General features: G+C 48.5%; 5 protein-coding genes across 5 annotated transcripts; 2 read left to right on the top strand and 3 right to left on the bottom strand.

The window, feature by feature from the left end:
* Nucleotides 1-1,345: 1,345 nt before the first annotated feature.
* BKA67DRAFT_527311 (uncharacterized protein) lies at nucleotides 1,346-3,774 on the top strand (the record flags this gene model as incomplete). The annotated part of the gene is made up of 2 exons (XM_046098839.1): nucleotides 1,346-1,710; nucleotides 1,983-3,774. The coding sequence occupies 2 exons, from the start codon at nucleotides 1,346-1,348 to the stop codon at nucleotides 3,772-3,774; spliced, it is 2,157 nt and encodes a 718-aa protein (XP_045951988.1).
* A 2,519-nt stretch (nucleotides 3,775-6,293) lies between these two features.
* On the bottom strand, nucleotides 6,294-7,202 carry BKA67DRAFT_541692 (kinetochore Sim4 complex subunit FTA2-domain-containing protein; the record flags this gene model as incomplete). Its single annotated transcript, XM_046100976.1, has 2 exons — nucleotides 6,294-6,989; nucleotides 7,038-7,202. The coding sequence occupies 2 exons, from the start codon at nucleotides 7,200-7,202 to the stop codon at nucleotides 6,294-6,296; spliced, it is 861 nt and encodes a 286-aa protein (XP_045951987.1).
* A 603-nt stretch (nucleotides 7,203-7,805) lies between these two features.
* BKA67DRAFT_664546 (uncharacterized protein) lies at nucleotides 7,806-9,254 on the top strand (the record flags this gene model as incomplete). Its single annotated transcript, XM_046108402.1, has 1 exon — nucleotides 7,806-9,254. The coding sequence occupies one exon, from the start codon at nucleotides 7,806-7,808 to the stop codon at nucleotides 9,252-9,254; it is 1,449 nt and encodes a 482-aa protein (XP_045951986.1).
* A 1,214-nt stretch (nucleotides 9,255-10,468) lies between these two features.
* On the bottom strand, nucleotides 10,469-11,225 carry BKA67DRAFT_664545 (uncharacterized protein; the record flags this gene model as incomplete). Its single annotated transcript, XM_046108401.1, has 2 exons — nucleotides 10,469-10,558; nucleotides 10,638-11,225. The coding sequence occupies 2 exons, from the start codon at nucleotides 11,223-11,225 to the stop codon at nucleotides 10,469-10,471; spliced, it is 678 nt and encodes a 225-aa protein (XP_045951985.1).
* Nucleotides 11,226-12,298: 1,073 nt separating this feature from the next.
* Nucleotides 12,299-12,881, bottom strand: BKA67DRAFT_541689 (uncharacterized protein; the record flags this gene model as incomplete). Its single annotated transcript, XM_046100975.1, has 3 exons — nucleotides 12,299-12,410; nucleotides 12,462-12,556; nucleotides 12,612-12,881. 3 exons carry the CDS (start codon nucleotides 12,879-12,881, stop codon nucleotides 12,299-12,301), a joined length of 477 nt encoding a protein of 158 aa, XP_045951984.1.
* Nucleotides 12,882-13,341: the final 460 nt, after the last annotated feature.

Genomic DNA, 13,341 nt, shown 5'->3' with positions numbered 1-13,341 from the left:
ATGCCAGGGTCCCGATGTTCTGGTCCCCTGGTGGGCTCGCACGACTCCACCCAAGCAATTGTGTCAAGCCCACCTTGGCACACTTAAGCGTCGAGGCGCCCTATTGGTCTGTTGGAATCAATCAAGTCTGGCCAGGCGGCGATAGCGACGAGGTTGGCAATATGTCCTCGTCTCTATTGGACTCTGGGTGCAGCCAGGCGCGCCAAGCGAGATAACCTCTCCTTGTCGTTTGGGTGCTGTGCGAACTCTTTCCAGTAACTGCAAACATTACGGAGCATGCTGCACGTGTTGTCACGCAGGAGTTCGTAAACCAAAAGTTTGCGCCTGTGCACGACGAAACGAAGAGGATGAGGCTCTTCAGTAACCCAACTACAGTAGCCTCTGATGAAAACTGGATTGGGAGAAAGATTGAGTTCAACGGTCACATTCCCACTGAGTTACTCACTACTAGTACTGTGTACAGAAGGTTGACAGGGCATGCAGGGCCAGGCTGAATTGGGTGTGGTCGCTATCTTTAGCCTCTGCGAGAACGGGGGGGGGGGGCGTTGAGGGGTTTCTGCTAGTTAGTAGGGATCTGTGGTGCTCATTAGACCCCAGCAACTGCGCCATCAGCCATTGGGGGGAGGTGCGGTGCCAATTAATAGTACCAAGATCTGCCAAGCATTCACTGACTAGCAGTGGCAGGTGTAAGTAAGTAAGTAAGTAACTAACTAACTAACTCGACCCGATTTACCATGTACTTTGCATGGAGTCAGTAGTTACTCCATACAGTTCCAGTAATCTTCTAGCACCCGATCGTTCTCATGTCAATGACCCTGTCCCTGTCTTGCGTATGTATGTGCTAGTATATCCATATCCCCCCGGCCCTTGCATTTCTACTGGCCCTGATCTGCCTTTGCATTAGTACGGCTTAACCTCCTCCTCCTGCTCCTCTTCTTTTCCCTCTTGCCCTCTTGCCCTCTCGCCCTCTCGTGTATCCGTATACCTTCGTCATTCGTTATTCCTTTTCTGCGTTGTTGTGGTTTCGGCATGAGGGATTGAGATAGGAAAGAGCAACAGTTCGGAATATCGCTGCGACAGCATATACAAAAGCAAAGTACAACAGCACACAGTATTCTTTGCTCCGTCCCGGAAATCAAGATCGGCAGTACCCAGAAAAGATCGCGGACACCACGATGCACGCGTGACGGTCTACAGCCATCGACAAAAAGAAATAGAGAGGGCAAAAACTAGGAAAACGAAAACCCTTAATTTGCAGCATTGCGGTGGCTTTTTGTTTCGCAGAGCCCTTTGCAATCGATCTGCGACGGCGACTTGTGCGAGTGCGACAGCTGCGACAAAGCAAATGGCATTGAAGAAGAATCGCTTTCTGCGCATCCCTGCGGTGTTACCTCTACGCACAAAGGGTCTCTACCAAGAGGTTCCCTCCCACGATCTCGGCAGTGCAACCTCGGGCACCCCATTTTCAGATGCATCGCCGTTTGGCTCGCCGCCCTTTACCCCCATATCCTGGCGCGGGCCCAAGTCGAGGTGGCGTAAGGGACTGCGACGACTTACCGTGAGGAGGGCGTTTGGCTTCAGTGCTGCGCTGGCTTTGATCGTATTCCTTATTGTCAACGGGGTCCAGAGACGGTCGCGACGGATAGAAAGAGAAGAAGCCGAGGAAAGGGAGAAGAATCGACCCAAATACCATTGGGAACACTTTCCAAGGTACGTACGTCTACGTTGAGTTCCGTCCGGCAAAGCATAATAGACTATGCATGGCATCCATCTGGCATGGCATTGCGACCAACTATAATCTCACACACATGGCGCACTTGGGCACCGGTGAGACGGGAGGATTCAGACGGGAACGCTACTTACTCATCCAAACTCAAAAGGAAAAAAAAGAAATTAGAAGAAAAAAAGAAGAAGAAAAAGAAAAAGAAACAAAACAAAAAAACGCTCCCGGCACAGATTTGCTGACACGCATCAACTCCCAGACTCAACGGCTACTACAATGGAGTTCGCTCACTCATCAAGCTCTCGCGCTGGCTCCCCGAACAGGAAGCCAATAGCCAAACCAACATCACCATCCACGATCATGTCCCCATGAATCCTGTCATGGCCGATCCTTACCACTTCAGCTCCGCCAAGTACCTCGAAGATCACCACCCCGTAAACCCCTGCTACTTGGACGATGCCAACCAGATTCCCGCCCCCGAGGTCTTCGCCTTCCCCGGCGTCCCCGACAACATGACAGAGCCATACTGGGGATCATACGACGAAATCAATGTCACCCCCGACCTTTGCTGGGAGCGCTTCGGACGCCTCGGCCCCTACGGTTACAGCTACACCAAGTCCCAGGGAGGTCTCGATCTCTCCAAAAACTCGGACTACACGGGCACCGACAAGATCCTCGATCTCTTCGACCCCGTCGACTACCGGGTTGTGGACTGGGGCAAGGCGCAGAAGACATGTTTCGAGAAGAACAAACACCGGTTCGATGCTCCCCCCAAGCCCACGACCAACGATCAGGCTCCCAAGAAGCAGCAAACACGAACTGCGTATGTTCTGCGAACTTGGACTGGGTACAGATACGACGATATTCAGCTACTGTCTCTGCGGGCTATGATCAATGAGCTATCACTCAAGTCCGGCGGCGAGTACGACGTGCATCTACTGGTCCACGTCAAGGACGAGTCGATACCCATCTGGGCTTCCGACGAGATCTACCAGGATACGCTCAGAAAACATGTTCCCAAGGAATTCTGGGGCATTGCTACACTGTGGTCTGTTCCACTCATGAGACTTTACTACCCCGGATTCACCAGCAAGGATGAGACATTCGACAGCCCGTCAGGCGGCGACATCTACGGCGTCTATCGCTCGGCCCACTTCCCCCTCCAATGGTTCTCCCAGCAGCACCAGGAGTATGACTTTGTCTGGAACTGGGAGATGGATGTGAGGTACACAGGCCACTACTACGAATTTCACAATGGCGTTGGTGAATGGGCCGACAGGCAACCCCGTAAGCTCCTCTGGGAACGAAGCCAGCGCTTCTGGATCCCAGCACTGCATGGTTCGTTCGAAAACTTCACCAACATGGTCGAGAAGGAGGTCAAGGAGAGCGGAGAGGCTCCCGTTTGGGGCCCCGTCAAGTTCCCTACATCCGGCAAGGAACAGATCCCGTCTCCCAATGGCACCGAACCACCGACGTCCTTCGACGAGGACAATTATGAGTGGGGAGTAGGCGAGCCGGCCGACCTGATCACCTTCAATCCATACTTTGACCCCAGCAAGACGAACTGGGTGTTCAGAAATGATGTGACGGGATACAACAAGAGTCTTGAAATTCCACCGCGACGATCCGCCATCATCACCATCGCCCGAATGTCGAGACGCTTGTTGAACACCATGCATCAAGAAACGTATCACACCCATCACTCCATGTTCGCCGAGATGTTCCCACCGACCGTGGCGTTTCACCATGGTCTCAAGGCTGTATATGCACCGCACCCAGTCTATTTCGACCGAAAGTGGCCACTTGATACTATGGACGTCACGTTCAACCACCCCGACTCCCCCACAGCAAGTCCCTTTGGCTGGGGCGAGCACAACATGCTCGGAGGCAGCTTTTACTACAACTCCGGCTTCAGCGGTGCCCTTTGGCGGCGGTGGCTGGGCGCAGTCGAGAACGGCGAGGGTGGTCGCAAGTTCGAGGAGGACAACTCAGGTCGTATGTGTTTGAGGCCGTTGTTGCATCACCCGATCAAGTGGGAGAAGGTGGAATGAGGAATGAGGAAAAGAGAAAGAAGACATGCATGTCGCGTTGGTGTTTTGGCGTTTTCTTCCATCATCTCTGATACCCAGTCAAGCTTGCGGCTGGAAACTTTTTCCAACATTTTTCTTCCATTTCCCCCTTTTTTTTCCCCTCTTTTACTTGTCTCCCTGGTCAATTGCATATCGTCGATATTACGCCATATGGAGAGGCGGCTGTATTTTGTGGGCAGTCATCAGTTATGGGTTGGATGAAGCATGACGTCTTGTATATATGAATGATGCGACGGGTTGTTGATCCACCCTGGATACTACTTGTGTTTTTGTCTTTTATATTCTAGCCGTCCTCGACATGAAGGAGAGCAGGCCATCAAGCCCACTGTGAAGCATAGCATAGCATCTTCGAGGCCTTTTAATGTTTATTGATCTACGATATTGCTGTTGTCCTCTCGCTGATAGTTATCTGCCGTGATCTGCTTGTAGAGATCCTACCCGTCCCGCTAATTGTGTTCGGTCTGATCCAGATGGTCCAGTCATCGATATTTTCCAGTCGGACTGTACTATACCTATGACAGGCGTGTACAAGAGATGGTTTATCTTGGTATTACAAGACTGGGAGAACCCAGAGCCATTATACTTTCCCGGCGATTCAGACTATTATCCTCTTGTGACCAAGCTTCCTGAGCACCAGGTCTATACTCAGACACCGCATCGGGCTCGACCTGGGGCGAGTCACCGTTTCCGTCAATCTTGGGAGGGACTTGCTTCGATTGAAGGGCGTTTTCTGCGATACCGTTAGCAATGTTTTCCGTGTGAAGTCCACCACGGCAGCGCAAGATGTGGCTCGATTCTGCTCGTCAGACCTGTATGGAGAACCCCTACACAGATTTACGCGACAGGCACTCTTTACCTCGACGCTACTTTTCGTGCCCTCATGTGCGGCATTAACCGCTCCAGCACGACCGGAGCAGGTACCGAGACGTCTCACACATTGCGAGATTTCAGATTCGCCACCGGTGTCAACATGCCCCAGTTCAATGGCGGTATGCCGCTGATGTGGGCGTTGGACAAGATCCTTCAGCGAAGTGGTACTTTCACGCGGAGAATATAAATGGTCTAGTTGCAAAGGCAGTCAGCGGGAGTTCTGTCCCACTCGGCGTGGACTTGAGCGTCGATTTCCTCCTTGCCGTCGCATTCCTTGTCCATATGAGCTCAAGACGAGAGCGTAAGTCACCAAATCGCATCTTCAAGGGTCTAGGCCTACTATTGGAGCCAGCCTTCATCCGGTCCATTCTCGACACACCTCTTCACAACGTGCCTGGCACGTTGTGCTGGACAAGCTTGACAGTCTGAATCTTCTCAAAAACGAGAAGGTTCGTTTGTTTGTGGACAATATCGAGAGATGCTATGAGGCATTCGAGCACAGTCTATATTTTACCACTTCTGGTCTATCATAGATCGGGTCCAGTACGGGGATGCCTAATGACGAAGTATTCATCGGCGCTGGGGCTAAGATGCCGTTCTTTGTAAGGAAACCAAGCGATCACTAGTTGCTAGCAAAAGCCTGCTATGTCAAAGGGCTATCCTACGGAGAAATAGCAGCTAGGGCGGGAAGGGGAGATACGGCTATCCAGGATGTGCTGCTTGTGTAGTGAGGTCCTTCATATGAAAGTAAGTATGATGCCGGATAAAAGCTCGTGAGGCAGAGCTGAAACGACGCCGAACTGCCGCTTAGAAGAAGACGAACGTGTCCTGGGGGCTGCACAACTGCACGTCAAAGGCATCGTACTGGCGGCTGCAGCTCGAACCCCGACTGGGACTTGGCTTTGATCCCACTAAGATGATGAGATTGGTCCGAAGAGTTTAAGGATGAAAGCGGAATCTCGCCGATCATTTTATATGCCCTTGGGGGGTTCCGGTGCGATGCTAAACATCTCAGAATGATTCGCTACATGATCTGTCATCCATCATGGTGCAGCCGCGCAGATCACCCACCACTGGCCAATGCCATGCCAAGAAGTCAGTACCGGCGGCAAGTCTAAGCGCTGACAACGCCAAGTGCAAAGATCTAGCATCTGTTGAAAATTATATATACTACCCATTGCGTAACCCCCCCACTGCAGCTGTCCAGCTTTGAAGGTGTGGCGTGATCGGCGTCAATTACCACCATATTCAACTTGATGTTGTAATTACCGACCTGGGATGAACCCGGACCACCGGCAATATATTTTTACTGCATGAAATTTTAAGAAGCATTTTTCAATCATCATCCCGAGCAAAACAAAACTCCGCCCATAGTTGTGTCAGTCGACCGGTATGAACTACGCTGGTGGCGATCTCAGGAGGGTGCATCACACACATTTTCCGACAAACTTTGCTCATGAAATATGAATTATTAGTTGAAAAGACGATTTGGACTGCATTAGCATTCAGTAATTGGTTTATACCAGCTCAGGGTGAGCGCGCCAAGGGATCATCTGTGGGGGGTGCCTGGGCGCATGAGGCTTTCCGGTCAAAATTAAACCACGAAATCTTCACTTCTTGGAATTGCTCTTCCTCGAGCGAGACCGGATGTTTTTCGAGAGGGGTTCTGATTTAGCCTGATTGCTTTCTTGTCTCGAATCCTCCTTCTTTGAAAGAGACCTTAAGTTCATCCAACGGCCCTTTTTCTTTGAATCATCTTGCTCAATCGCCCTTTTCGTCATGGCATTGAAGCAGATGAGATCATATTGACTGTCCTCCAAGATCTGTGCTTGAGTGCGAAAATCCATCGAAAAGCTCAGGTGGGGAATAGTGATGGCAACGCTGAAATCGAATAGACGACCAGCAAGGTAGTTTTCCTTGCGAACATCCATATTGTATATGCCCATATTGTTCAGCTTTTCCACTTTGTCCCTCATGATGGCGAAGTTTGATGGTTTGTCAAAGGATTTATAGCGGATATAATCCTTCACAATTGCCCGCAGAGGTTTGTTGTTGTCTTCCTGCGTCCGATTCCAGTCATAGATGCCAAATTGTTGCTCAATTCGCTGCTCCACAGACCCTGGTAGATATAAGTACCCGTGACAACGAACGGCAAGTTTGTCATCCTTGCCCTCTTTGACCAGAAGTCCGAAGGCCCGACACTCAGCGAAAAAAGGATCTAAATGATGCCTTATCACATTATCACTTATAACGTGCTCTTCCATAAAGAAGTCCGGGCGAATGTCATCAAGTTTGAAAAACTTGAACTGCGAATCCCTTAGTTCCAGACACTACATTTGGTCTTGCGTACTTACAATTTTGACAGCATATCTCTTCTTATTCAAAAGTACTTGAAATACGCGACTATGTCCCTCATTCCCTTCGTCCGCATTTAATATTCTGATGAATTGCGCATTTGTTACATCTCCGTCAAATGGGAACAGCTTAGGCCCTCTAGCATTCGGAACCAAAGTCGTCATGCTGATTCAATCAAGTTTTTTCCTTTTCTTTTCTTTTTCTTTTTCTTTCTTTCGTTTTCCGAGGCGAAGTCAAGATGATCTTCTACCTACCATATGAAATAACAAAGCAGTGAAACGTACATGAACAAAGCGGGGAATCGTGTCTTCGGCTACGGACGATCCGCACCGCATCAATAGTTGCCTTGTTCGGGGTAGCTTTGTGCACTGTTATATCGGGTGTGATGCCAACATGCAAGCCCTTGGATATCCCTCAAACCCGAACATCGACTACCCGGTCTGATACGCCAACAGCGCAGAACCGATCCTACAGAGATTATTCCTGACACCACCATCATGCAGCGTAAGCCAAGAATTAGTTACACGAACGCCCGAATTTATCGTTTCTTGGGTTACCTCTGCGCTATTTTGACATTTCTATTGGTCCCTTCCAAGCTCGTCAGATGATGACACCCAATTAATTTATTGAACCAGAAGTTCGGGACACCAATGGACGACGTTGGAGCCTACAGAATTTAAATGCACAGGAGAACGAAATTCCTGCTGCTAGGATGCACAGTTTCTCACTTTTCCTCAGCATCCCACAAACACAGCTTTGTAGGCGAAATGACTCCAACTTTTCTAGATACACTTACCCAACGAAACCCCGTACCAGATTCCAGAAGCGAAGAAGGGTACAGCACCAAGATCAAGACAGTGTACGGTCCACACAAAGTGCAGCCTTGGACAGACGTTACATGGGAAAACCTGATTGGGAGTTTCGGGGAAGTCCTACAACGTGAGACCTATGATTTAAGGATCAAAGATAGGGACGATATCCACCCCGAGAAGCTTAACATCTACACAGAAAGCTCAGTGACGTCACTTGGTGAAGACTGGAACGAAAAATTGGTCCAGAATGCACTAGACGGAACGAGGGAAGCACTGATGGCGACACAGCTAAACGAACGCCTTGCAAAAGGCGTTGTACACTTCAAGAAAAACAACGGGCAAGGGCATATCCCGGACGAAAAGGGTATTCTACAACAACCAGACTGGTGCGTCTATCAGAAGGGGAAGGAAGATTACGACAAGAGGAGATTCGCCAATCTTGTACCAGGCGACAGCAAGCCAGCAAGTAAATGGAAGTCTGACTGGATAGATTGCGAGGACGCAACATTAAAAAGACACGCTAAATTGGTTATGCAGCAAGTTACGAAATACATGTACCTCGGAAACACACGATATGGGTTCGTCATCAGCGAGGAAGAATTGGTCCCATTACGGTTATCGACATTTCACAGTGACTCAGAGACTGTGGATGAACGTATAGGAGATAATCTTGCGCGACAAATTGTCAACGCGACGCACGGCAACTTTGAGGAAGACGAGGAAGCCGAAGAAGCCGACGACCAAGGGGATGAAGAATATCGATCTCAGCGGGAGATCAGTCTCGAGCCGTTTCAGAAGTTAGCAGACTTTTTACAAGACGCTAACAATAAGACTCATTTGTTGGTGGAGTACTGTCGTGTCCCTTGGGCCGTTCACGGCACTGGGGCACTCACTGTCAACTTGACCCTATGGTGGCTTCCTATACTAGCGATTCTAGACTCCTCGGTAAGAGAAGCTGGGACGTACAACCCACTGAGCGATACCATACCCGAAGCTCAACGAATTATCAGCGGTGAGACAGCAGGAGGCGAGGTAAACAATGATAGCCACCAGAGGCAGGCAGGAATATCCCGCAAACGTAAGGTCGATAAGTTGGAGCAACCCGTGACGAGGTCGAAGTCTCAACAGTCCTCAGTGGGCAATAGCCAGCGTAGCCAACCAGCCGCACCAAGAGAAACGCCAGTTCCATCTAGACGACCTCGTCGACTTGCCCAAGACGAAGCAACTCCTATATCTGTATGGGACCGTTTAGATACCCCTGGGAACATGTTTTCTCGTCGTCTCCGGGCGAAGTCACGCAGGAGCAAAAGAATGTTGAGTGATTCTTTCACATCAGTGGCGAGCAGTTTGCAAGGGATGGAGGATGATGAGTATGAAGTATCTTTCACGTCGAATTTAGGGTGACGCAGTGCATTTGACCTTGACAAGACGGAACTGGCGCGCTGTATTTGAGCAAATCGTGGATGATTTAGAGATTCCAAATGTGACCTACAGGCGCACTACGAACGCTAATAAGATTGCAAGCTATATAAACTTTCTAAGCTCGCTGCTGAGGTTGACAGAATGAAACAAACCAGTGACATTTCCCACGCACGTTCCGGCATCATAGCGTGTTGATTTGTCATCTGGGTGTGTAGTTGGGTCTTAGGGGCACAAAAAGGGCATTTATGGGAGCCATGCTAACGCATACTGAGTTGGGCGATGGCCTCGTGTACTTTTACTGTGAATAATTGTATTTGTGCTGAGAATCGATCTGCACGGATGTAGATGTCGATAATGTTTGCCAAGCTCTCGATCCGCTACCATGTTAAGGTGCAGTTGAAAATGTTTACATACGGTTCGTAGTTTACCAATGTGCACTAAAACACAAGATTCTGACGCGTTGACTGCGGATACTCCAGAGAAAGACATTGAAGTGCCACGATGAGAGCGTGGAAAGCAGGGAAGATTGTTAGCGCCGATTAGTAACGAGATATAAGCCTGATATTATGGCTACGGTGTTGGAAATCGTGAAAGCAACGTCAGAAGCACCTACTAGAAAAAGAAAAAGAAAAAGCAGTATTCTGGCGCCATTTCCCCAAGCTTTCATGACTGGCTTAGGAACAAGAGACTAGATACTTCCATTCAAGTACTGCAGAGTGAGGAAAGTGAAAAAGATTATGTTATACATGTTATGAATGGTGTGCTACATTTGTGCTGTCTCAGGATATAAGAATCCGACGTTCTGCGATGACTCCTGGTAATTAGACAAGAAAAGCCATCATACCGAGCTTGATTTCGTGATCAATCTAGACTTCTGGAAGATTCAATAACATGATAACTGGTCTTAACTAGCACACAGTCTGATATATTGATAGATGAATGCTGGCTCTAGTGAGATGACTCGAGTTGCAACCATAGATGCGTACCATACACGACCAAGATTCCAATGCCGAAAGCACGATCTGGGTGGATTGTACGCGTAGATGATTTGTTTTGCGCTCGGGATGGGAAAGTTGAGAAGTTCCTGACCTAGTTAAGCACAGCGGTGCATATAGGGGTGCCATTGAGAGACCAGATTGCTACTATATCGTTTCTTGGCGGTTGGTTTTAACGTTTCAAAGCTGGCCGACCTTCCTTCACCAGTCCGCATTTGCTTTCTTGACATTGAGTGTAGAGAGCGGTGTGCCAGTCAAACAAATACCGGCCACTTCAGCAAAGCTTTTAATCTAAAAGCAAGTCAATGCTTTAGCCATCAACTTGATTTGACCAAGGGTTAAACATCGTGGATCCAGCGTAGAGACTTACCATGGATAAAATTTTGACAGGTTGCCCGGGGTATTGCAGATTCCAGAACTGGCCGGCCGGTAGCTGAGTAGGTTGCTCCAACGTGATGTTGATTTTTCTCAGGTGGTTCTCAACACTCCAGACGTCCAAGAGTACTTCTATTGTCTTACTCCAGCCTCTGGGATCGAACCACAAATTCATCACGAACTCGACTCGGCGCATTTTCTTGAGCGTGCCTTCGCTTACAAACTCAGTGATGTCCATTGGCTTCCCCAGCGCTGTTGTGTGCGGAGGCGGTCGTCGGAGAGTGAAGGTCTTGAAATGCATGGCTTCTCGGGCTTCCCAAGCAACCTGTCGGTTGCATAGTAAAATACCCGGAGTGGTCTTGAGCTGCGGCGCAACGTGGGGGCTCGGCATGACGCATTTGGGCAACCGGGTCTCCTCGTGCTTCAGCTCATCTTCAGCGCATTGGCTCGCAACACGTGCAAATACTGAGTCGAGATCTGGATACTCGAGCACGAGAGTATAGATATCATGCCGGATGTGATACGGCAATGCCAGGAAGTCAAAAAACTGGCGGCGGTCTAGAGTAGGTTCAGTGGTATGCATGATTTTCGAGAACGGATGTGTTTGATTGTAGTGCTTGGTCGTGAAATCGAATTCGAGGTCAGGTGAAACGTAAAGAAGAGAGAACCTGATGCTGGGCCTCTGTGGAGAATGATTGATGATAACGATTGTGCGTGCAGCATAAAAATAGTAACCGGTACGGAGTACTACGTACCCACCTGGGGCATGCGGCCTACTCCCACTTTGTATCCACCCCCACCGCTGTACATAACCTGGCAAGGATCATGGGATCGATGGGATGCAGATGCAGCTACAGCATGTGCATAATTAATTACCTACCTATGTAGGGATTAGTCGCCCCGTATTCCTTCCTTCGATAAATTATTAGCGGCTGTCATCTCTTAAGTTGGCTATCAATAGGACTGGGTTAGAAGGGGCTAGAGTATTATACGGCACTTAAAGTGCTATACGCCATTTCTTTCATGTAGTTGATCACTACTGGTATTCTTGTCGGCTACAAACCAATGAACTAACTAGTATCCGGGTGATAAATGAGAGGAAATTCTGGTTTTGTTATTTCCTTCCTTGTAATTTGGGGAAATCAGAACGCGTCTTAATCTAGATCATGGTAGTACCAATATTTTTGATCGTTGGACTGTGCAAGTTTGTCATTGGAAATATTCATCAATAGCCTCTAATGCACGATATTGCAATATGAAAACAGATCTTATACTCTTACCTCACGCTCCCGCCACTCGCTACATAGATGCGTACGTCCTAGTAATTATATCACGTCTGGTGTCAACATTCAGTCTATCCGAGTCTTCATTAGTATCTTTTTCAGTGCACATAGTGATACAGGGGCTACCGCTTAATAATCAGATCCATAAGAGCTAATAAGAAAACATGGTGGTAATAATAGATAACGAGCGAGCTGGCCTTTCAGCAACCACGGGTTTCCCGTGACAGTACGAAACTAGGCGTGACCAGATATGACGAAACTCAAATCCCCTTCCGGTGTATAGATAGTAATGATTGAATGCCACTTATATCCGAGTCAAAACATGAACGCCACCTTGACAGCCATTCGCCGCATATGGAGCCAACCTATTTCCTCAAGCCCTTTTCTTGGCGTCAGTAGGGAAAGTATGTGGCTGTTGTGCCTGATAAGTTGCCGCCATTCTAGAGCTTCCGCAATCCCCAGTGAGTGCGCAGGTGGAACCACAGCTGTATACGTGTTAAATCTTCTCATTGAGTTGGGGTAGGTGAATGACTGACACAGCGAGCTGACCCCACATGGTAAGGGTAGGGATATTGTTGCCTGCCCGATAGTCCGTGTATACACCGGCTACACAAGCCACGATGCAAGAGGTCTGCACGACGATAAGCTTTCTAATCCGTAGGAAAAGACATCGTTGTTGTACTTACACATGAACCTGACACGTTGACCCACAGGCTTGGATCAAGGCCGATACTGACTCGCTTGTCAAGAGAGTCAAAATGGCCTTCTTCCTCAAGTCTAGCAATAATATTATGCACTTCGTAATTTTTTGCTCCTGGCAAGATCTCATCTAAGGCTCTTACGACCAGCGCCATATCTGGAGGAGAGCTGCGCTTTACATCATCTGGAATGGTTCCGGCTACTGCTATTGGGATGGCAAACGATGAAGCAAGAAGGAGAAAGCTGTGAAGTTGCATCTTGATTGGTAAGTGTGAAAAAGATATTGACGATGTATGAGGATGAGAGCTGGGAAATTTAAGGAACTATGATATTGTAGCAGGATGTTATCTTTGTTGACAGTCATAATTAGAGAATTCTGGATGCTCAGGGCTTATATACCTTATCTGACTGTCCAGTCGGATATGAACAACGTTCAAAGTGTTGTTCAACATACATATCTATAGGACCGTGATCTATGCAAGTATGTTGATGAGGCCGGTCGAATATGTCACATCGTTACCCGGATGTCCACCAGGGTCTATAGAATCTTGGAGCGAAGGAAGTATAAGGATCAACAACGTCAATAGTGAATCCTGTTATTGGCGATCTCTAAAACTATTTTTGTAGAAGATGATATTTTGTAGCGAGCCAGGATGGAGATGTTGGATCGATGAGAGGCGCAAGTTGATCACAAGTGCGTGTAGTATTGATGATCCT

This window comes from Truncatella angustata, assembly GCF_020726525.1.
Source record: "Truncatella angustata strain MPI-SDFR-AT-0073 chromosome Unknown BKA67scaffold_11, whole genome shotgun sequence".
Lineage (NCBI taxonomy): Eukaryota > Fungi > Ascomycota > Sordariomycetes > Amphisphaeriales > Sporocadaceae > Truncatella > Truncatella angustata.
This window is presented reverse-complemented; position numbering and strand designations above follow the sequence as displayed.